The sequence below is a fragment of the Solenopsis invicta genome, chromosome 13 (assembly GCF_016802725.1).
Source record: "Solenopsis invicta isolate M01_SB chromosome 13, UNIL_Sinv_3.0, whole genome shotgun sequence".
NCBI classification, from domain to species: domain Eukaryota; kingdom Metazoa; phylum Arthropoda; class Insecta; order Hymenoptera; family Formicidae; genus Solenopsis; species Solenopsis invicta.
Genome location: NC_052676.1, coordinates 4,253,393 through 4,278,231, shown reverse-complemented (window position 1 = coordinate 4,278,231; position 24,839 = coordinate 4,253,393). Strand labels below are relative to the sequence as shown.

The window sequence follows — 24,839 nt, the reverse complement described above, 5'->3', positions numbered from 1 at the left end:
CTTATAAATTCCACTTCCAACCTAAATAAAATAAATTCATCGTGAGAAAACACAATAGACTTTATTTTAAAACGTTTAACCTGCATGAACAGAAAATTGAATGATTAAAATTACCAGCTTGTAAATCTTAAAACAATTAATTAAAAATTTGATTATTTATTTATATATTCTTTATTTTACAATTTATAACACAATCTTTATTGTTCTTTTATTCTTAGATTGTAATTATTCAAATATTATTATATTTATTTGTCAATCATTTAAAAATGTATCTGCACGATCGTTTTATATAATTAAAAATCAATATAAAGTCAAATATAAGTTTCCTCAAATTAGAAATTGAAATTAAATAATAATAATTAAATGAAACTGTTACAAAATTGTTAAACTTTAGAAATTTGACTTGTCCGATTATGTTTAATTTTAATTGTTTCAATAAACCTGAACTCCTTGGGAGCAGACGCTGCGGTCCAAAGAGACAGTGTCGGCGGCAGTACTTCTCGTCCCGGTCGCAGGATGATCATTCTCATCCCACTTCAGGTTCTCGACTGTCCGAAAAGAGAAAACGCACGTTGTCCGTTACAAGGAGGCTCGTAATGAGCGTCTCTCTACTTCGATATACCGCTCGACTGATCCGATTCTTCGTTCCGCCAATCCATCCTCGCGTCCTCGAAGGGTGGTAAGACGCGGACAGATCCCTGATATTTGTCAATGAGACCCGCATCCCTCGGCCGCTGCCGTCTGTCAAGGAAAAATGTGCAGCGAGCGCACTTTGTTTCGAGGACCGGATCGAATCTAATTTATATCGTTTCCGGAAATCCGATGTCTGATTAAAAGAGACGTTCCGTCGTGCTGGAATAAGATAAGGAATAATACAAAATAACAGTAGATGTACAAGAAACACAATATAATAATACAATAACATAATAATATATACATAAAAACCAAAACTAATACGAATTAAAATTGTATAAAATTATTTTCTGTTTAAAGGGACACAATGGGGATTTTTAGTCATGGGGAATCTAATAGTATTAACGATGGAAAAATATTTTTTCGCACACAGAACTCTTCGAAAAAAACTAGCATTTCACCCATGCATACGGAGAATCGGCTTTTTCGAAAGTTATTAATTTTTTGTTGAATAACCAATATTGGAATCAACTGCAACTCTTCGGAAGGCTCTTTAATATGTTGAAAACTGTAGAAAAAATATTTTTTTAATATAAATATTATTTTAATAGTATGAATCAAGGTACTCCATGTTATTAATATAGATACTCAATACTATTTTTTAATAATAGACTTCAATGATATTGTAACACACTTTAATTTATCGATTTTCAATTCTTTACGTTTTTGTTATAATATGGGTAAAATTTCAAAAATTTATCTGTTATTTATATTACATATGTTTACATGATTTGATTATTTACTTTATGTTATTTCATAACACAGGGGAGAATACAATGATTAAAAGGTTGAAACTTACATCGAAATATGATATATCATTAAAAGGAAACATTCTCAATAAGTATCATTGTATCATTTAAAGTTATAAATATAATATTAACAACCAGTCAAATTAACTCTTTGAGCTCAATTTAGATTACTTATTGTCCATTAAATTGCTCGTTAATTCAATTTATGGTAATACATATTAGGTAATACATCATGCAATGACTTATGTTTCAAATCCGATGAATATGCGGCGTGCAGTTTGCATAGATTGGAAATTACAATAAATATTATTCAGCATTAATTGTTAGGTCCGCCGAGATCAACATATGCCTTTTCACATTTATTTTTAAACATAGAAAATTATACGTTATATTAAAATACATAATAAAGTAAAAGTATATATTAAAACTTAATAAATGTAATATTATATAAACATTAATTATTAACTATTATTTTGTTTATAACAGTATGTAATAAATTATTAAGTTATGCTAGCAAAATTCAAACATTTGAATAAATTTACTTTAAATGTTTCGTATTCCATCAATTCTATTTCGTGAGAAATTGTCGACAATGTTTGACAACACTTTCCAACGAGCTGTGTTTTCATCTCTTGTAGGATATCTAAAATAAAGGTTGTTTGACAAAAGTGACATTTTGTACCAACGTGAGATTTGTTTTCAAAATAACTGTTAGTTTGCGGTGATCTCTGAGAAGGATAAGATCGCAATTACGAGAGCTGCATGTTTAAAATTCAAGATAAACTAAATTACACTAAAATAGCAAGTAAGCAATTCTTTGAAATTTAAAATTACTGTTATTAATTACTACAATTAAAATAGTAAAACTTATTAACGTTAACCACTTACATATAATTTGCTCTATGTATTATATGATTATCTACGGTTTCAACGGTTGAGAAAATATTACTCGCGTATTATTTTATCTTTGTTTAGTATTCGGTGAACAACAAGGATACATGAGACCACGGGTGATGTTTTCAAACGCGTGCAGACATGGAAGCATGAACTGATCGCGGTACTTTTACTAATAACGATCTATCTATCTTTTATAAAGTAGAAACGTTCCCACAAATTCCTGTAACAAGAATTGATGCAACATGATTCTGGACAACGTATGCAGCATCTTAATATTCATCAACATCGCAATTACATTTACCAGTGGCAAGTCGCAGAATGAATCCAGCATTCCAATCGACTATGGCTTACCAATGGTCCTACCGATACATTATCAATTAAACTTTAGTATAACAACGAATTTTAGTAAGGAAAATGTGTTAACAAATGAATATAACTACATTTCCTGTTACGGAGAAACTAGTGTAACAATCCATGTCCGTCATTTGGCACAATATATAAGAATACATTCAGAGATACCTATAGATTATCAAAAGGTAAAATTGATTACAAGTAACGGTGTAGTTTATCGAGCGATCGATGTGGCAAACCGTGCCTCTGAAAGAGAATTTCAATTTCTCAATGTATTTCCTGGTATTTACACCTTGAAGCTTAAATCCGACAATATAATGACAGATGACTTCATCATAAGATCCCATGTCGATAATGGAAATAAGCTGTAAGTAAATGTTAAAAAGCTGATAAAACACATTTCTTAATTAATCACAAATAATTAATCCATTCAATACTAAAATGTTGATACGTTTCATATTATGAAAAACGTAATTAGAATTATTATTTAACAATATGCCAGTGTTATTTGTTTGCTTTTATACTTCTAATTCTCGAGAACAACGACACTACTATGGAAAACTTATTATACTTGCGATATTATTTAAATAAAATCATTAAAATTTGATAGATGGTTGATTGCAACACACGTCGGAGTAACTGGACCCCCACGGATCTTTCCCTGTTGGGATGACCCGCAGTTGAAGGCCACCTTTACCATTTCCATAAAGAATCACGTTAATTTTACGGCTATATCCAACATGCCAGCGGAAAGGAGATACATAGATCATGTAGAAAATTCCATGTTGACACGGTTCAATGTTATTCCTCCAATATCCATTTATCAAGTTGCTATTGTTGTGACCAATTTTGAAGAAGTTAACGTACCTCTCACTGTGCTGCACAGATTATATCTCACAGAATATATCTCTCTATGGTGCACAAATCGTTCAATAGAGTCTTTGAAATTTGCAAGTTATTTAATTGGAAGTGTTACCTCGCATTTGCAAACTGAATTTAATAGAATAACTATTCCAAAAATGGATCACATTGTAATTCCAAACTTTCCACACGACGGTATATCGAAATGGGGACTCATTTTTCATAGGTAATTCTAAATATACAATAATGCATTAAAAAACAGAATTATTTGTAAATTATTAATTTTAACGTTTAGGCGTATGCTCACTTTAGTTTACATTTTCCAATTTTATTAAGAAAATTAGATGAAATACTTATTTTGTGTTATCACATGTAAAATATTAAGCTATGACTATGAAGTCTTCCAGTATAATAAAGTCAGATATTACAGTTAGCTATTATCAATGTGTGCAAATTGCAAATAATTAGCCATTATCATGCGTGTCAATTGAAAGTAATGCATATAAAGCATTAAGTTTTATACGATTATAAAGTATCGAATTAGAACATTAAAAAAGAAATACGCACGAATTTACGGCTAATTTTAACATGTATGTAATAACATGAATTGATTAATTTATCTGTTTTTCTTAATTAGAAAGTATACATTCAAGGGTAATGTGTAAAAAAGTTATATTATTCGAAATTAAATAAATAATGATTTCGTATATAATACACCATTCGTAATAATTTTTAGGGAATCAGATGTAATTTATAATGAGGAATTAGATCCTGTTATGCATAAAATAAAAGTGGCACGTTTAATAGCACCAAAAATAGCATATCAATGGTTTGGTAACGTAATCAGTGCATCTTGGTTGTATGATTTTTGGTTATATGACGGTCTTGCTACTTTATTTGGAGAAGAAGCTATCGTCAAGGTATCTACTTTTATTACTAATATAACAAAATCTAAAATTTATCTTGCCACACACGTTCAAAAATTTATATAATCTCTATTAAGAGAAATTCTAAAAATATTTTATATATATTTAAACTAAAGTATAGTGCTATACTAAAATAATTTGTAAAAACGTTGTATAAACAAAGAAACTTTTAATTTTCTCACAATTTTGTTACAACACATTTTAATATTTTCTTATAATTTTTAAACTTAAAAAAAATACAGTAGAATTTTTCTTTCTTTTTTCTTCCACTCTCTCTATCTTAGAAATAATGAGCCAAGAGACAAGTGTTCAATGTGCAGCATCACATACTAGTTAATAATTCTAAAATATTATTTAATTATTAAACTTTGTTTTCAGTCCTTCAATAATTCCGAAACAATGGATTTTTTTATAGTTCAGAATCAATATGAAGCTCTCCATTTTGATTTTTATACTAACATGACTCATTTCTTTATGAATCCTTCAGAAGTTAACAGTCTCTCGGAAATTGAGTCACCTTTCAGTTGTCCACGTTTCATTAAGGGTAACATCTTGTTAATAATTCAATAATTATGTACAATATTGTAAATATTATTAAAGAAAAGGATAAGATGTAAGAAAAAAATGTAGTTCAAACCAAAGCTCATATCCGATTACATTTTATAATGAATTACATTTGACATAGTAATATAATTACATTTGATATATTTTAATGCCGTAGTACCTATTGTTTTACGGATGCTTCGAGATCTAATAAGTGATCGTGTGTTTCGAGAAGGTGTTCACGCATATCTATACAAGCAGTGAGTAACGTCTAACTACAATACAAGAATGATCTAATATAGCAACAACATAAAATCTAGCTGATAACGTTATAAAATAATAAATTTAACACAATACTCGCTCATTTCTAAAGCTTTATTTATTAATTTCTCAATAATTATTGTATTATGAGATCGTAATAGAGGAGGACTCTTCTATTTAATTTACTTCGTTCTACTTACTCACTAGCAGTTTTACACAATTATCAGCTACATATGCATTATAAACTTATTTATAACATCATATTTATTTACAATAAATAATATCCTTTACAATCTTTAACAATAAATTCTTTTATTTAGCAAGTTCAGTTTAGTGCTTCCTAATGCGTTCTGGTCTATGCAAAAAAGCATGGCTAAAGTGTATGAGTATCATGTACCAGATGAGTTCCCAAATTGGCTATTGTACAAGCACTATCCTATCTTGAGATGGACACAAGACAATTATTCTTTTGGAAAATTAACGCAAAGATTCGTAGACAGTTATGCTAAATGGTCTTATGGTAAATGGTGGATTCGTATAATTTTAATTTCAGGATATCATCTAGATGGTATTGATTCTGATAATCATACAGAATGGCTTTCACCAGAATCACCGAATTTATTTTTGACACACACATATGCTGACGAGGGTTGGATAATGGTTGACATTAAACAAGCTGGTAAATGTTTGCTGTTCTATTTATCTCGCTTGAAACTTTCAACTATGTTGCCTTTCTGTCGTACTCTTTTTATTTTTACTATTTTTCAATTTTGTATCTATTTACGTGAGATGGTTAATTAAAGTAGTGCGCACGTGTGCAACGTAAACTTGTGTACAGACGCTATAATTTCTAATACATGTGTTCTATGCTTAACATAAAAAAAGAAAAAATAGAAAGATGTTTCTCTTAATCCCATAAAATGCATTTACTATAATTAAATATATTTTTTCTGTGAAACAGGATACTTCCGAGTCAATTATGAGCCAAAGAACTTGCACGAACTTGCACTTTTCTTGAATTCGTCAAAATATAAAGATATAAGCGTCATTAATCGTGCTAAAGTCATAGACGACGTATTTCACCTAGTGATTGAAAGCAAGCTGAAAGCATCTGTGTTCTGGGAACTCACTGAATACTTATCACGAGAGACAGATTATGCAGCATGGTATCCCATGTTCAAAGCACTTGAATATATGTCAAATATGTTTCCCTTTTCAAAATACGAAAGCTTCATTGCTGATATCCAGGTAATAGACGACAATGGGGTAATCATAAAGTAAGAGTGAGGAGACCTAATTGCATAGGTCGAAGATGTTCATGCACTTACAACGAATGTAGAACTTATATCATTTTAGGAAAAATTGAGATTATTGTTGGATGAGCCTCTGAAGAAATTAGGATACGAAGAACGAGCATGGAGGTTACCGGAAGACGATCCTACTAAATGTTTAAGACCGAGGTTACCGGATGACGATTTTACTAAATGTTTAAGACAGGAGATCGTAAAATGGGCGTGCATATTAGAACACTCTGACTGCATAACAATGGCCAATCATATATTGCATCTTGTCGCGGATAATAAATACAAGTAATATACTTCTATAAACAATAATTTCTTTATAATCACATTTTTTTTATGTACCAAGACAAATTATTCGCCAGATAACTAAGTTACAGCGTGTGATTTAATTTTCTCTAAAAATTGCAGTTTTCTAGCAATTTGGAAAGCATGGATATACTGCAAAGGTTTAATAAAAACTGATAATGATTTGTTTACCAATTTAAAGAATACATGGTTAGCAAAACCTGACTGCAACCTTTTGCCATACTTACCTTGTTCTCATCTTCATGATTCTTTGGAACACGTGTTAGACGAATTATCGGAGCGACTCAGAAATGACACACGAGATACTGCAATTAATCGATGTTACGCAAACACATTTCTTTCTATCCTTGCGAAGAATGCTAACAGCTACTGTATGGATACTAGTATATTATCATTTGTGGAGTCATTAAAATTACCTAAGTAAGAAAATTGTTTTTTTTTTTAATGAGTACTGTGGCGAGTAATTCTGATAAAATTTTATGTAAAATTATATTTGTCTTTTTTTTTGCTTTTATAGAAGTATCAGCACAAATGTAGCCTTAACTGTTATCATTAATCATATATATTCTCAAAGTACCATTGAAAAGGTAAGTATTTTTAAGTTTTATAATAAAAATTATCTGACTTATATTATTGCATATGCAGAATCTCCCATTCTTTGCTTTGTCAATGTGTTTGTGTGTATGCGCCCACGCATGCAGATTTGCAACTATCAATTATACAATTTAAACCATGTCGAAAATGAGAGATTGTTGCAGCATAATGTTATATTAAATTTTTCTTTTATGAAACCGCGATAACAGACTACTTATTAAATATAAACTTGAAACAATATTTTTTTCAGATTATCCATGATCTGGATCAAAGACTGGGAAATAAAGATTATATTAATATTATTATTAGCAAGGCAAAAGCGCGTTCTTTCCAAATTAAAAATCAAATAAGCTACTTCGAATTATTTTTAACTTAATGAATTTAATTATTAACGGTCATCTTTATTCATATAGTTTCTACTTTGAGCTCAGTATGCTCAGTTTAAAATACTTATTATCTATTTAATTACTCGTCAATTTAATTTATGATATTAAGTATTCCAGCTTTATATGTACAATAACTATGTTTCAAAACTGATGAATATACGGCGCGCAATTTGCATAGATCGGAAGTTTAAAAAATTATTATTTAGCACTATGACCCGCTGAGGCAAAATTAAGTCTTTTCATATTTATGTTTAAATATTTAAAATTATGGAATATATTAAAGTACATTGTGAGCGATAAGCTATATTAAAACTTGTTTAAAATTTTTTATTATCTCGAGTCATTGTCATTAAAAATAAATAATTTTGTATTATATTATTAATGTCACACATTAAATTTTTAAAACTTATAATATGTATTTCTTACCTTATAATAAATCATTCATAAGGTTACCTCATTTTTTTCATTATTCTCAAACATTCTCCTTGTTAGAACAATATTAATTTTAATATTTACAAAATATAACGTTTTTGAATAAAATTGTGTGTGTATTGAAATATTGTGAGAAGATTACATTAGTAGATTTTTTTATTTTTATAAATTTATTGATATTTCTTATCCTCACATCTTTTAACATAGATAATACAAATGAGAAAAGTATGAGAAATTGTATAAGGTCCTCTACTAATGTTTCAATGAAATATAAAATTAATTCTGACAATTATAAACTTATACGTAAAAAATGTTATTTTAAATAAAAAAATTAATGTGAAATAAATATTAAATTAATGTTAAACAAACGTTTAGATAATGTTTTTGAAATTATTGTTTCAAATAAAAAATTAATATAAAGTAAATATTAAATTAATGTTAAATAAATGTTAAATTAATAATTTAAAAAAATCATAGCCAATTAATAAAATTGGCTAAACTTAATAAGAAGTATGGAAATAATTATAGAAAAGTGTTTGCACCGGTTTGTCGGAAAGGAGTGGTTTGAATCATTGTCGGGATTGAAAAGTATAATTCTTTCTTCTAACGTGGTTTCAAAGGCGATTCATTATTTGGTTGGCGACCCGCGATTTCCGGTTATTGTTTACCGACAATCGATTTTCAAATTAATGAGTTGAAAAAACGCAGAACAAAAATGAAAATAGAACTTACTTTTTAGAGATTCAAATTGGAAGTTTCCTTAACGGTGCTGGCTCTTAAGTAGGCGCTGGTCTTTGAAAATAATTTAATTGTGATGATGTGAGTATGTGGATCGAGGCTTAAGAAAAGGCGTAAACAATCATCTTGTCGGATTATCTTTCATTGGTTAATTCTCCGTCTTTGCCCGAGTTTTTCTTAATTTCAAGAGAGGCAAATCGTTAGATCGCTTAATCGTTTGCTCTTGATATCGCTACCGTAGGTTCTTCTTTGTTCACATGCACGTAAACAAGCAAAGCCAAGGCCATAAATCTTAATTTGTAATTTTGATATTTCTCGTCCGACGTCTAGGATTAATTTTATCTATTACTGGAGTCGGACTTAAATAAAATTAGGTTTTTTTTCTTTTTAGATCCTGGCTTTACTCGTTCTCACGAATCGTTGCATCAAAATAACCAAATATTTCTCTCGATTCTGTCAGTACAATGTTTCTTTCTGTATTTTCACCTTATTGTTCCAGTTGTGATATCTGAGAATTATATTTCTCAAGAACAATTTTCTTACGCTGCCGCATTTTATTTATGATAAAACAAGGAATATTTGTTATTAGCAAAAAAAGAAATCGTGGAGTCCGCCGGACGTAACACGTGCATAGAAAATGAAATCCGCGTTTTCATTGAGTATTTTGAATTACAAAGTAATAGAATCTTAAAGAATCGATATAATGATAATGATAATTATAACAACCTTGTAGTCTTCATTGTAATAGTCATTTGAATAATGTTTTAAAACAGTGTTAATAAAATTAACGTTTGACGTTAAAGATCAGTCATTTCACTTGTATAACCTGAACGATATTACAGTGATATTGAGAATATCAAAACCAGATACAGTCAACATAAAAAAAATAAGATTCTAAAATACATAGTATATTTTTAGATTATCTAAGAAAATAATTAAAACCATGGATAGTAAAGAAGCACATAGATCGTGGAACGGTTGTCAGCCCGGTGAAGAGATTGTTATTTCTGGCATTGCTGGCAGATTTCCGAAATCAGACAATATGCATCAATTACGGAAAAATTTATTTGATAAAGTTGATCTTGTTACGGGAAATCATGATCGATGGAAAATGGGTAAATAATTTTCATGTATAATTATAATTTAACATTTATAGCTGATTGTTACACAGAATGTATCATTTCTTTTACAATAATTTAAGCATTATATATTTAAGCATTAATACATTTATGTTAAATACATATCTTTCGTCGATTAGTGTACGGCGTTTTTAATGTGCACCCTAGTGCGCACTAGTGCGTCGAACTGAATTTGCTATTAAAATCACTACTGTAGACAAACTATAGGCATAGGAAAAATTGCACTTCAAACAGAATGGTAAGACGTCGAAGCTATAGATTTCGAGTTGCATCAGATATATCATCAGAACTAGTAATATTTTTTCCTATTTAACTGACGTAGACAGATTTACAATTCCTTTTATTTATAAGATAAGTAAGAGAACTTTATATAGTCAATCAAAGCATTGTCGGTGATATTGCAATATCGCCGTTAGATAGCTATATCACGCAAGCGTTACAGTATTGATGAAGGTTTGATAGCCTGAGGGTATATGCAAACGTTTAGATTTTAGATGAAAGAAAGTTTCATTCATTTACTTAAAACTTTTCTCGATAGTATATCTGTGATATCGACATATTTTCTCTACGCAGTAGGTCAATGTAACTTGAAAACCTCATTACCACACGTGAACATGCAGAACTGTTCATTTTCCAACTTTATATACACTTACGTGCTAAAAAAAGTTATGCTATGTAATTATTAGCTTAAACAACGATTTTTTTTTTAAGTAAATAAAAGAAAAACGCAATAACAAGTAAAGTTATTGTTTATAATTGTTTATAAATTAACCGTTAACAGTGTAACAATAAAAGATATTAATGGTGCATTGATTTTTTTATAATAATACAATAATTTTACATACTTATTAGTGTTTATAAAACATACATACGGTCCATTATCTCACTTTGTCACCGACAAATTGCAACAAGAAGAATAGACTATTGTAGTATTCACGAGCTACAATATAAGCAAAACAATTAAAAGTTAATATTTGCAAATTATATGACTGTAAATATTATCAGACAATTTAGAGAATTTTTCAAGTTGTGCAGAAAATAAATAATCAGTAAAACTTGAAAAAAAATCAATCTTACTGCACTAAACATCTTATTGACATATTTGTAAAAGTAATTAATATTTTTTCATAATTTTAGATAAATTTTATAATATCTAAATTCTATTTAAAACAATCTAAATTTTTTTTTTTTTTGTTAAAAAATGGCAAGGTGAAAGTAACTCATTGTCAGTCGACAATCATAAGCTTACACATAAATTTACTCAGCACGTTATAATTTAAATACTTACATTGGTGAACATAACTGTGTTAACAAACGTCTAGATGGAAAATAATCCGACAATTATTTATATATTTTAATAGAAATAGTTTAAACATTTTAAATATCAATAGTGTAATAATAAAAAGTTAATAAAGCTTTGATTGTACTTTCTAAATTATATTCTGACAATAACGCAACATCGTGTTTGCCAGTATCTACGAGTCATATACATGATCCATTTTTATCCGCCTTTAGAGCGCAACAGAAAGAAATAGGACATTGTAGTGTTTATGACCTATCAACAAAAATAAAACAGAATTAGATTAATATACAAAAAATATAAAATTATGAATATTATGCCGATATGGAGATATTCTTTTATTTTGCAAAATAATAAAATTGATAAGAGTTCCAAGAAGAAGTCAATCATACAAATAAAATAAATGTTTATATTGATGTATTTGAAGCAATAATTAAAATTTCGTAATTCCATATTTTATTATTTATTTTAAGTTCCACAATAATAAATTCTGTAATACGTAGATTCCATTTAAAACAATTTTTATTTTTTACTAAAAAGTGCTCATATTTTTTTTATTAGCAGAAATAAAATATATAACTTTTATATTTTAGACCATTGACACGATAAAACTGACTATGATTCGATGGTTCTAAGAGCTTTTATTCATACTTATACAGACAGTTATAATTTAAACAATTACATTAGTGAACATGATCATCTCGACGGGGGAGAAAATTGCGTATATGGTCATCGGTTTTTGCATCAACATCAGAATAACATTTGTTTTGACGTGACAATCGAGATCAGAGTTAGGCCACTCACTAAAGTATATTCCTTTACGAAAATCATCGCTCTAAATAGACAGAAAAATAATTTTTTATTACAATGATTGTTTTACCAAATCATTAAAACTTACCGCTTTTGTAAGAACAGTGCCGTACTGTGCATATATAAACATTTGGAGTAGCTTTATTGAAGAGTATGTCACAATTCTGGCTATGTTGGAAAAACTAAATTCCATCTATTAAAAATATTTAATAATTAATTATTGTAATAATAATTATCATTATTATATACGTAATGCAGTACAGTCGTGTTCATTATAATTGCGACACTTTTTGTTCGACGGTTTTTGGTACGTATATAGACTTGTTCATTGAGCGGCAAAGGTAATTGATTGGATTCACAGGTAAGAGTTAAATATAATATGTTCACTGCTCAATGAGCAAGTCTACATTCTAAAAATCATCGAAGAAAAAGTGTCGCAACTATAATGAACACAACTGTACATCTTTGCAAATAGAATAAAAAACTAGCAAGCGCAACACATGTAATCTTTTCGTTTTCATACTTTTTGAGTAAAAATGAAAAAGTAATTTATTTTACTTTAATTATATTACTTCTGCGAGAAAAGTATGACAGTGCCTTCTTTTTATATTGCACAAGTGTTCTCGTAGAATCAGAACAAAGTCAAAGTACATTAATATCATCGTAATTGTATCATCGTAATATTTATTATCTCAGTTTTGCATCAATGGATCAAGCAATAAAGAATCGAGTGTCAATTTTTGTATTAATATATCTACATACATTTATACTCTCGTACATCAGCGAGCAAAGAAGGATAGAATTGGAGATAACATGCCAAAGGACGATTGGCCCAAAAACGCTCTCCAGCGTGTCGCGGCATCGTAGCAATTTTTGATGTTTCTTAATGCAGATTTTCAACACATTTGAAAACTTGTATGTAGGCAAAGGATTCGTGAGTCTGAAAATCATGACGCGCACCGTCGAGGCGAATAGATAGGTGTAGAAGCCAAAAACGCTCTCGACAGCGCACGTCAGCATGCTGGCCAACGACATTTGCATCAGTTCGTAGAAAAAATGAAGATGATACAACAAATTATCGGGAACGGTCCAGAAGTATAAGTATCCTTTGGCGATCGGCAAGTTGTAATTTGTAGTTAAACGCAAGTGACAGATATCGCGGATGATGGATATAATCGGAGGCGCAACATATCCCGAAATCAATGATATATAAATGATGAAATACGCATACGCCAGGGTGTACGTTGCACGCAGGGACGAGAACATTATCGTCCGGATTTGTTCGTTTTGCATAAGCTCCTCCTCAAAAAAATCACTCAGTATCCGGTGACAATTTTTGAGAGATTTGCGATGTACCATAAAAGTTGTCACCTTAAAGAAAATCAGTGATGCATATTTCTACTTTATGAGAAACAGAAAGTTACGAGTGCTCATTTATTATCACATTTATATTTTGATGCATTTATATCTTAATTTCAAATAAATTTTTTTTTGCAAAAAAATAACGTTGCAAAGAAAGGCTTATTAAAAGCTTAGTGTTTTATTGTCTAGTGTATAGATAAGATACAAAATATTTCTCTGATCTCGTTCTGTAACAAATGAAATGTAATTCTATGTAATTCATACCTTGATAATGGCGCTAATTATAGATATAGCTACGCCTATCATTTTCATCATATTTACCAAGTTATGTCTAAAGATATAAGCTGTATGCAAGATGAGTAATATGTACACGTTCATTAGCAAAAATACACAAATTGGCCAGTAGTACGTAGACCTGCCTGATTTTGTGGGCATGTACCAACAGCCACTCATAGTGAGAATAGCCTTAATGAAGCGTTGGTACTTGCGATACGCTTGTAATTGTTTATCACTCATCGTGATATTTGCACAATGAACAATTCAAAAGAGTTATGGACAAAAATCTTTTCAACTGGAAAAAACTCAATATTTTTTTTAAATGTCTAAGAAATTAAAATGTTTGTAAAAAAATGCAGGCCAACGTGTGAAAATACAATTAATTAAAAATGAATTTTAGGCAATCATTACTGGATCTTCGTGTAATATTTCTTATATAATTTTTATATTTTTTTCGAGGTTAAAACTGCGCGCCGAATAAATTTTTTTTTATTTTTAAACATTTATAAGATAAATAAGAACAGTAGTATCACGATATTGAATTAATAATTAATTTAATATTAGCACGAAAATTCAGATATGACTAAACAAGTCTCGTTTTAGTTAAAATTTTTATATTTGAGAGCAGAAATTAAAATTTTCTTAAGAATATATTAAATATCTTTAATTTTTTACTTTCTATACAAAAATTGAATTTTCTTGTACTTTTAATGGTAACACTGATATCACGATTAAACATTTTTAATATCATTAAGGTATCAGATACGTTTGATACGACGGGTTTACTAATATTAGCATCAATTCCAGGGAGAGGAAGAGACTTTATTTTTTATCTTGAAAATTCAAATTGCATTTAAATTGAAGTTAATTTAAACTATCTTTTTATTGACTCATCATTTGAATTATACGTGTCGTCTGTTGAGACTTTAAAGATTTAATGGCCAATCTTGTGGCTAGTTTAACGTATTATCCTTTAGAATTTTGGCGGTTACAATTTAAGTTCACTAGGATAGATAAGCTATAAATATATGAGAAAAATTGCACTTTAAAAAGAATGGCAAGACGTATCATGAGACTGCGTGTGTTGTACACATCTCAACATGATTACTGGCATTTTTTTTTTCAAATTTTGTTGAATCTTCAATTTTCGCAAAAATTAAATACTTATAAATTTTATTTTGTTCTTACAAAGAAACTGTCACGTGTGTCCGGCGCCGATTTAAATCTCCTTGAAATATGTTGTTAAATACGAAAATTCAAAAGACACTTATTTTTTTATATTGGAGAAATCTCATGTTTAAGGGATGAAACACCCTTAAAAAAAAAGGTATTTCTCTTTCGGGGCGAATATCGTCAAAAGTAGAAAAGACAGAAAAAAATTTTTTTAACAAAAGTTGTACGGTTTAAAAAATACTTTAAAGTTATAGAGAAAAAAAATTTTTTTGTTTTGTTTAAAAACCCCCACCACCCAAAGTTTTTTTTTCAATTTTACAAATTTTATTATATATGGACTTGGAAAAAAAAATAACCTTTAATTTGGCTGAAAAAAATGTGAAAAAGAGTATATGCCAATTTTAGTCCATTTCTTGGACCTTGAATTTCAACCTTTTTTTATACCTAATAGTATTATATAATGAAACACTAATCCAAGAAAAATTTTAAAATGAGCATAAGCGCGGTTCCGGAGATATAAAAGGTTAAAAGTGATTGTCTCTCAAAATCTATTTCTGTCTATCTAAAAATCCATCACTCACCTTAAAAAAGCACCACAGTCTGTGAGAGGCAAGGGGACTCTCAGTAAAAAAGCATCTTGATCTGTAAAAAGCGGTGTCACGTGTCACTTCAACTCCACCTATCTTAGGGAGTTTTTATATTAGATGAAAACTAAGGTCATATTTCAATTCGGGATAAAAATCCACATGAAACAATGTTTCACTTCGTTATATATATTTTAGATAGATTTTTAGATAGATAGAAATAGATTTTTTTTAACGCCATGGTGAGGTAAAAATGATCATTTTTGACCCTTTTCTACGAAATCTGACGTGATAAAGCAATTTGCTTACCAGAGTCGTGTTCAGCGTGCAACAATACATAGGAAATGGTAACTTTTATAGAAACAACAGAGAAAAGAACGCCTAAAAACAGCGCCCTGTGTTATGAGAAACCATCACTTTCAATCCCTTATATTTCCGGAACCGCGTTTATGCTCATCTTAAAATTTCTCTGGAATTAATTTTACATTATATAATACTATTTAGCATAAAAAAAGTTTGAAATTCAAGATTCAAGAAACGACCTTTGGCATTACCTTCTTATAATATCTAATCTATTCTAATCTATTTAATAATATATAATCTACTCATATATAATATCTTATCTTTTATAATATTTTTCTATTCTATTTAAAACAATATCAATTTACTTTTTTTGTTAAAATGGCAAAACAGAAGGTAACTCAGTAGGACATGGTAACCTTACACATAAATTTACTCAGCTCATTACAATTTGTATAATTACATTGGTGAACATAACTGTTCACAGACGTCTGGATAGAAAATAATCCCACAATCATTTTTATATTTTAATGTAAATAGATTAAACGTTTTAAATATTAATAGTGTAATAATAAAAAATTAATAAAGCTTTAATTGTACTTTCTTAATTGTATTTTGACAATAATCGTGTTTGCCAGTGTCTACGAGTTATATACATGATCCATTTTTATCCGCCTGTTGAGCGCAACAGGAAGAAATAGGACATTGTAGTGTTTATGACCTATCAAGAAAAACAAAACAGAATTAGATCAATATACAAATATATAAAATTGTGAATATTATGCCAATATAGAGATGTTGTTTTATTTTTCAAAATAGTAAAATTGATAAGAAGAAGAAGTCAATCTTAAGAATAAAATAAATTTTTTAATTGATGTATTTGAAGCAATAATTAAAATTTTGTAATTCCATATTTTATTATTTATTTTAAGTTTTACAATAATAAATTCTGTAATACGTAGATTCCATTTAAAACGATTTTTATTTTCTCACTAAAAAGCGCTCATATTTTTTTTATTAGTAGAAATAAAATATATTACAATTACTCTTGTAGTTTAGACCATTGAGGCGACAAAACTAACTATGATTCGATGGTCGTAAGAACTTTTATTCATACTTACACGGGCGATTGTAATTTAAACACTTACATTGGTAAACATGATCATCTCGATGGGAGAGAAAATTGCGTATATGGTCATCGGTTTTTGCATCAACATCAGAATAACATTTGTTCTGACGTGACGATCGAGATCAGAATTAAGCCACTCGCTAAAGTATATTCCTTTACGAAAATCATCGCTCCAAATTTTATAGAAAATTAATTTTCAATTACACCAATCTGGTAAGTCTTACCAAATCATTAAAACTTACCGCATTTGTAAGAACATTGCGTACCGTGCATATATAAACATTTGAACTAGCTTTAATGAAGAGTATATCACAAATGTGGTTATGTTGGCAAGACGAATTTCCATCTGTTACAAATATCTTATAATTAATTATTATTACAATTATTATTATTATTATATACGTAATACAGTATACCTTTGCAAATAGAATAAAAAAAACCTAGCAAGCGCAGCATGTGCCGTCTTTTCGTTTTCATACTTTTGGAGTAAAAATTAGAAAGTATTTTATTTTACTTTAATTATATTAGTTCTGCGAGAAAAGTATAACAGTGCCTTTTTCTATATTGGCAAGTGTTCTCGTAGAATCAGAGTAGAGTCAAAGTACATTCATATTTAATCTAGCTTTGCAAAATAGTTTGTATCATCATAATATTTATTATCTCAGTTTTGCATCAGTGAATCAAGCAATAAAATATCAAGTGTCGATTTTTGTATTAATATATCTACATACATTTACAGTCTCGTATATCAACGAGCAAAGAAGGATGGAATTGGAGACAACATGCCAAAGGACGATTGGTCCAAAAACGTTCTCCAACGTATCGCGGCATCGTAGCAACTTTTGATGTTTCTTAATGCACATTTTCAACACATCCGAAAACTTGTCTGTAGGCAAAGGATTCGTGAGTCTAAAAATCATGACGCGCACCGTCGAGGCGAATAGATAGGTGTGGAAGCCAAAAACGCTTTCGACAGCGCCTGACGTCATGGCAGTCAACCAGGCTTGCATCATTTCGTAGAAAAAATAAAGATGATACGACCAGTTATCGGGAACAATCCAGAAGTATGAGTATCCTCTGGCGAACGGCAAGTTGTAATTTGTAGTTAAACGCAAGTGACAGAGATCGCGGATCATGGATATAATCGGAGGCGCAGCATATCCCAAAAGCAATGATATAATAATGATGATATACGCATACGCCATAGTGTACGTTGCACGCAGGGATGAAAACGTTATCTTCCGAATTTTTTCGTTTTGCATAAGCTCCTCCTCAAAAAAATCACTCAGGGTCTGGTGATTATTTTTCAGAGATCTGCGATGTATCATGAAGTTTGTCACCTTAAAGAAAATCAGTGATGATCAGTAGATATTTCTACTTCATGAAAAACGAAAAGTTACGAGTGCTCATTTATTATCACATTTATATTTTAATGCATTTCTATCTTAATTTCAAATAAAAATTTTTTTTTACAAAAAAATAACGTTGCAAAGAAAGGCTTATTAAAAGCTTAGTGTTTTATTGTCTAGTGTATAGATAAGATACAAAATATTTCTCTGATCTCGTTCTGTTACAAATGAAATGTAATTCTATGTAATTCATACCTTGATAATGGCGCTAATTAAAGATATAGCTGCGTCTATCATTTTCATCATGTTTACCAAGTTATGTCTAAAGACATAAGCTGTATGAAAGGCGAGTATCATGTACACGTTCATTATCAAAAGCACACAAACTGGCCAGTAGTACGTGGACTTGCCTGATTTTGCGGGCATGTACCAACAGCCAGTCATAGTGAGAATAGCCTTAATGAAGCGTTGATACTTGCGATACGCTTGTAATCGTTTATCAAACATGATGATATTCATACACTGAAGAACTCAAACAACCATGGACAAAAAATCTTTTCAACTGGAAAAACTTAACATTTTTTTTTCAAAATATCAAAGAAATTAAAATTTTGTAAGAGAATATAGATTGATGTGCGAAAAAACTTATAATTAAAGACAAGTTTTATTCAGTTGTAGCTAGATCTTTCTCTAGTACATATTAGGGTGAATCAAATGAAAACAAGACAGACTGTATAACGTAACTTATATAATCTGTCTCGTTTTCATTTGACTCACCCTAATACAATATTTGATTTAATATTCGCAGAAAAGGAATTAGAATTTGCTTAAAAATAGCAAATCCTTGATTTTCTATTTTTTTAATACTTTACTTTCTTTATAAAAATTGAATTTTTTTCTTGCATTTCTAATGACGATAATTATTTAACCTATCTAACTTAAATTGTAGCTCGTTTCGTACAAAATCTATAAAATGACATGTTAAATGTTTGCCCTAAGATTGTGTATTAATTTTTTTAAGCTCAGCAGACGACACCGTATAACTCAAATGATAGTTAAAAGTAACGTCAATGTAAGTTACACGATTGAACATTTTTAATTATATTAAAAATGTAATTGGTGATTAGATCAATAATGTTAATTAACATTTACAGCTGTATTTATAAAAACTGGAACAATGAAAATTTTGTAATCTCATAATTAGGAGTCATATGTCATTATTATAATCTTTATTCGTATAGTAATTTAGAATGTGTTTCAAATTTATTTAAAAGACATTTTCAAAAATTGTCACACTTCATAAAGGCCTGAGAAACATCTATGTCATATTAAAATTACCTGTCGCACAGTATGCAGGTTTCTAGAAGAACTTTCTCGTTAGAAAACTTTCAACTAAGAAATATCAGGTAACGTATCCGATACGTTCGCTATGACAGATTTACTGATACTAGCACCAAACCAAGGGAGAGGAAGAGATTTTTACCTTCTACCTTGGAAATTCAAATTATTGAGGGATTGCATCTTACATTGAAGTTACTTTGAACTCTCTCTTTATTGTCTGTAGTTTTAGGCATACGTATTGTCTGTCGAGACTTTGAAAAATTAATGATCAATTTTGTAACTAATTTTACGTGTCGTTCTATAAAGTTCAGATGAAGCGGGCCACAATAATTTATGTTATTTATTCTATAGCTATAGATATAAGAAGCTGTAGATATAAGAAAAATTGCACTTCAAAGAGAATGGCAAAACGCATCGCAAGACGCATCGAGACCGCGTGTATTGTACTACAAATTTCGTCTGAATTACATGAAGACATTTTTCTCATTTAACTGATGAAAGGTAGACCAGATTTACGATTCCTTTTCCTTATATGATATAAAGAAGCTCCGTTATCGATCGTTGTCAGTATGCCGTTGTCAGTCGAGTGCGTAGCACGCGAGCGGGAGAACATTGATACTTGGAGTTTCGTAGCGTAAAGATATAAGCAGACGTCTCGATGAAAGGGGGTTTCGTTCAAACCCTTGTGCTTGTGATTTTTCAATTTTATACGTTCACAATATAAATATACTTTTCTTTTAAATTTTTCTAAATCAATGTTCGAGGATATTATTATTAAACACACGTGCAGATTTGATCGTTGGGATCTCACAATTTTCTGTAAGTTATATCTATTCCTATTACACTCGTAATTATTATCACGCACACCGATTGCCATTTGAGAAAACTAAAGATGAAGTGCAAACATCATAAAATGATATTTAAATGTATATAAATAATGTAATAGAAGGCATTAATAATGCACTGTTTTTACTTTCATTATTATATTCACTTGATAATGTAATGATTTTCGTGTTTGCTGCTGCATTTATAAAATGTAGCGTGCATTTCTATTGATCTTTATCACTAGATTTTACTAGAAAAAAATAAGCGTTGTAGCATTCATCAACTGTCAATGAAAACAAAGAATAAGAATTAAATCAATACGAGCAATACATGACAGTTGTAAATACAATATTATTCTTCCATTGATATATCATAATTCATTGAATATTTAAAGATATTATTTTAAGCTTGTTGTTTAATGTTAGACAAGAATAAAAATAATATCTCTAACGATATTTCTTTCTGAACAAAGAAAAATTCTAAACGATTGAGATTATAATATGTAATTTTATAAGAAAGTATACTTACAGCTTTTGTTAAAATACCATGTGTGTGTATAAACTAAACCAATTTTATAAATTTATTTATGGGCTAATCATATTACACTGCACTTTTCCTCTTCCACTGATTATGCAGTGCGTTGTTTTTATAAATCACTTTTTAAGTAAAAAATATTTCATTGTTCTAAGTTTAGCATTTGTTACACAACACTTTGAACAAATATAATCGTTCAAGTTTTAATATAAAATATTTATTATTAATAAGATTATTCAATTAAATGAAAGTGGGTGTCATATTATCCCTTTCTTTACTACGTATTTAAGAAAAGTAAATAAAATTTGAAAAAAAGAAATTTCCAATAACAATTTTTATAAGATTTTTGTCAAGTTGATAATTTGATACTTTTGATAGACAAAACAAATAACTTTTTAATTTTTTGCGTATGACCTCATTCAATATTACTTGAATATGCATATTTATTTTGACATATACCTCTTATCTTACAGGTGTCTTGTCACCTAAAGGTTACTGTAGACTATTTGACATCGCTGCAAATGGTTTTTCTCGTAGTGACACAGTGGGAGTGATATATCTTCAAAAAGCAAAGAATGCGAAAAGGATTTATGCCATATGTCCATATGTTAAATTAAACTGCGACGGTTATAAAGAGGAAGGAATAACATACCCATCCTCGTTAATGCATAGTACCTTATTGACGGGTTTTTATAATGAGTGCAAAGTACTGACATCATGTTTCGATTACATTGAAGCACATGGTACCGGTACCAGAGCCGGCGATCCTCAAGAACTACTTGCTATTTGTAATGTTTTGTGTAAGAATAGAGAAACTCCATTAATGATAGGCTCCGTAAAATCCAATCTAGGTCATGCTGAACCTGCAAGCGGCATGACTCAAATTGCTAAGGTAAAATAAATAGTTTTCGTTTTCATTAAGTATTATAAAATTAATGTTTATTTTACGTATCTATTCTCGCGCAATAAACACAACAGAAGCATATCTACTTTACGTATGAGTTGCTCTGTCGTACTCAAACACAAAGTTTTATTAAAAAAAAGCAAAAACTTACACTAAATTGAAATTATAAAAACATTATTGATAATTGAAGGTAATAATAGCATTTGAAACCGGTATTGTTCCACCAAATATCAATTATACTTCACCAAGAACTGATATAAGCGGATTAGTAAATGGACCTCTTAGTGTCGTTCAAAAACCAATGCCGCTTAAGAAGGGTTACATACCAATCAATTCTTTTGGCGTTGGGGGCTCCAACGTTCACATATTGTTAAAATGGAACGACAAACAGAAGATTAAGAATCGAGCAACGAACGATAACTTGCCTAGACTTGTAATAATATCTGGACGCACTGAAGAAGCAGTAAAATCCTTTTTTAATGACGTTAGTAGTATTTTTCGAAAGCAACTCTAATTACGTCATTTTGAACAATTAAACGTTGTATCTTCTGTATATATCGCATTATTGTCTCAAGAAATTTTTAGGTTACCAATCATCCGATAGATGTGGAATATATACGTTTGCTGCACGATGTCTTTTCAGACAACATAGACGGTCACCCATGGAGAGGATTCGTTATACTGAATAATTTGCAACGAGAACTAACAAACGAAATTCAAAGTTGCATAAATGTAAAAAGACCAGTTTGTTTTATATTTTCTGCTTTAGGCTCGCAATGGCTAGGAATGGGTATATATTCAATATTCCACATTTTATTTACAGTTTTATTTCTATTTAAATAAAAAATGTATATACTTTTTAATAAAAATCAGGACAAAATTTATTAAAATTTCACAGGAGATCGTAAAATAGGCGTGCATATTAGAACACTCTGACTGCATAACAATGGCCAATCATATATTGCATCTTGTCGCGGATAATAAATACAAGTAATATACTTCTATAAACAATAATTTCTTTATAATCACATTTTTTTTATGTACCAAGACAAATTATTCGCCAGATAACTAAGTTACAGCGTGTGATTTAATTTTCTCTAAAAATTGCAGTTTTCTAGCAATTTGGAAAGCATGGATATACTGCAAAGGTTTAATAAAAACTGATAATGATTTGTTTACCAATTTAAAGAATACATGGTTAGCAAAACCTGACTGCAACCTTTTGCCATACTTACCTTGTTCTCATCTTCATGATTCTTTGGAACACGTGTTAGACGAATTATCGGAGCGACTCAGAGATGACACACGAGATACTGCAATTAATCGATGTTACGCAAACACATTTCTTTCAATCCTTGCGAAGAATGCTAACAGCTACTATATGGATACTAGTATATTATCATTTGTGGAGTCATTAAAATTACCTAAGTAAGAAAATTGTTTTTTTTTTTTAATGAGTACTGTGGCGAGTAATTCTGATAAAATTTTATGTAAAATTATATTTGTCTTTTTTTTTGCTTTTATAGAAGTATCAGCACAAATGTAGCCTTAACTGTTATCATTAATCATATATATTCTCAAAGTACCATTGAAAAGGTAAGTATTTTTAAGTTTTATAATAAAAATTATCTGACTTATATTATTGCATATGCAGAATCTCCCATTCTTTGCTTTGTCAATGTGTTTGTGTGTATGCGCCCACACATGCAGATTTGCAACTATCAATTTTACAATTTAAACCATGTCGAAAATGAGAGATTGTTGCAGCATAATGTTATATTAAATTTTTCTTTTATGAAACCGCAATAACAGACTACTTATTAAATATAAACTTGAAACAATATTTTTTCAGATTATCCATGATCTGGATCAAAGACTGGGAAATAAAGATTATATTAATATTATTATTAGCAAGGCAAAAGCGCGTTCTTTCCAAATTAAAAATCAAATAAGCTACTTCGAATTATTTTTAACTTAATGAATTTAATTATTAACGGTCATCTTTATATAGTTTCTACTTTGAGCTCAGTATGCTCAGTTTAAAGTACTTATTATCTATTTAATTACTCGTCAATTTAATTTATGATATTAAGTATTCCAGCTTTATATGTACAATAACTATGTTTCAAAACTGATGAATATACGGCGCGCAATTTGCATAGATCGGAAGTTTAAAAAATTATTATTCAGCACTATGACCCGCTGAGGCAAAATTAAGTCTTTTCATATTTATGTTTAAATATTTAAAATTATGGAATATATTAAAGTACATTGTGAGCGATAAGCTATATTAAAACTTGTTTAAAATTTTTTATTATCTCGAGTCATTGTCATTAAAAATAAATAATTTTGTATTATATTATTAATGTCACACATTAAATTTTTAAAACTTATAATATGTATTTCTTACCTTATAATAAATCATTCATAAGGTTACCTCATTTTTTTCATTATTCTCAAACATTCTCCTTGTTAGAACAAAATTAATTTTAATATTTACAAAATATAACGTTTTTGAATAAAATTGTGTGTGTATTGAAATATTTGTGAGAAGGTTACATTAGTAGATTTTTTTATTTTTATAAATTTATTGATATTTCTTATCCTCACATCTTTTAACATAGATAATACAAATGAGAAAAGTATGAGAAATTGTATAAGGTCCTCTACTAATGTTTCAATGAAATATAAAATTAATTCTGACAATTATAAACTTATACGTAAAAAATGTTATTTTAAATAAAAAAATTAATGTGAAATAAATATTAAATTAAT

General features: G+C 29.3%; 3 protein-coding genes across 10 annotated transcripts; 2 read left to right on the top strand and 1 right to left on the bottom strand.

Moving 5' to 3' along the window:
- The first annotated feature begins 215 nt into the window (after window positions 1–215).
- LOC105201742 (aminopeptidase N) lies at window positions 216–8,277 on the top strand. Of its 2 annotated transcripts, XM_039456564.1 has the most exons (12): window positions 216–2,247; window positions 2,418–3,057; window positions 3,301–3,777; window positions 4,288–4,471; window positions 4,856–5,021; window positions 5,199–5,280; window positions 5,602–5,960; window positions 6,243–6,529; window positions 6,638–6,870; window positions 6,991–7,308; window positions 7,406–7,475; window positions 7,733–8,277. In XM_039456564.1, exons 2-12 carry the CDS (start codon window positions 2,582–2,584, stop codon window positions 7,856–7,858), a joined length of 2,778 nt encoding a protein of 925 aa, XP_039312498.1. In that variant the 5' UTR covers window positions 216–2,247; window positions 2,418–2,581; the 3' UTR covers window positions 7,859–8,277. The 2 variants fall into 2 exon arrangements, with proteins under 2 accessions (XP_039312498.1, XP_039312499.1); XM_039456565.1 differs by lacking the exon at window positions 216–2,247 and having other exon boundaries at window positions 2,265–3,057.
- Window positions 8,278–10,171: 1,894 nt separating this feature from the next.
- Window positions 10,172–19,944, bottom strand: LOC105201743 (odorant receptor 13a). Of its 7 annotated transcripts, none has more exons than XR_005576133.1 (9): window positions 19,799–19,924; window positions 13,914–14,220; window positions 13,050–13,658; window positions 12,376–12,480; window positions 12,160–12,312; window positions 11,605–11,732; window positions 11,466–11,495; window positions 11,023–11,117; window positions 10,172–10,833 (listed from the first exon to the last, which is right to left on the bottom strand). XR_005576133.1 is itself a non-coding variant. In XM_039456533.1 (6 exons), the coding sequence occupies exons 2-6, from the start codon at window positions 18,977–18,979 to the stop codon at window positions 16,650–16,652; spliced, it is 1,182 nt and encodes a 393-aa protein (XP_039312467.1). In that variant the 5' UTR covers window positions 18,980–19,031; window positions 19,799–19,944; the 3' UTR covers window positions 16,398–16,649. The 7 variants fall into 7 exon arrangements, 2 of the variants coding, with proteins under 2 accessions (XP_039312467.1, XP_039312466.1); XR_005576132.1 differs by having other exon boundaries at window positions 11,050–11,117; XR_005576134.1 differs by having other exon boundaries at window positions 10,172–11,117; window positions 13,971–14,220; window positions 19,799–19,926.
- Window positions 19,945–19,980: 36 nt separating this feature from the next.
- LOC105206493 (fatty acid synthase-like) lies at window positions 19,981–24,457 on the top strand. Its single transcript, XM_039456534.1, has 8 exons — window positions 19,981–20,620; window positions 21,634–22,052; window positions 22,255–22,548; window positions 22,650–22,854; window positions 22,963–23,054; window positions 23,175–23,492; window positions 23,591–23,660; window positions 23,917–24,457. The coding sequence occupies exons 1-5, from the start codon at window positions 20,557–20,559 to the stop codon at window positions 22,998–23,000; spliced, it is 1,020 nt and encodes a 339-aa protein (XP_039312468.1). The 5' UTR covers window positions 19,981–20,556; the 3' UTR covers window positions 23,001–23,054; window positions 23,175–23,492; window positions 23,591–23,660; window positions 23,917–24,457.
- The last annotated feature ends 382 nt before the right edge of the window (window positions 24,458–24,839 follow it).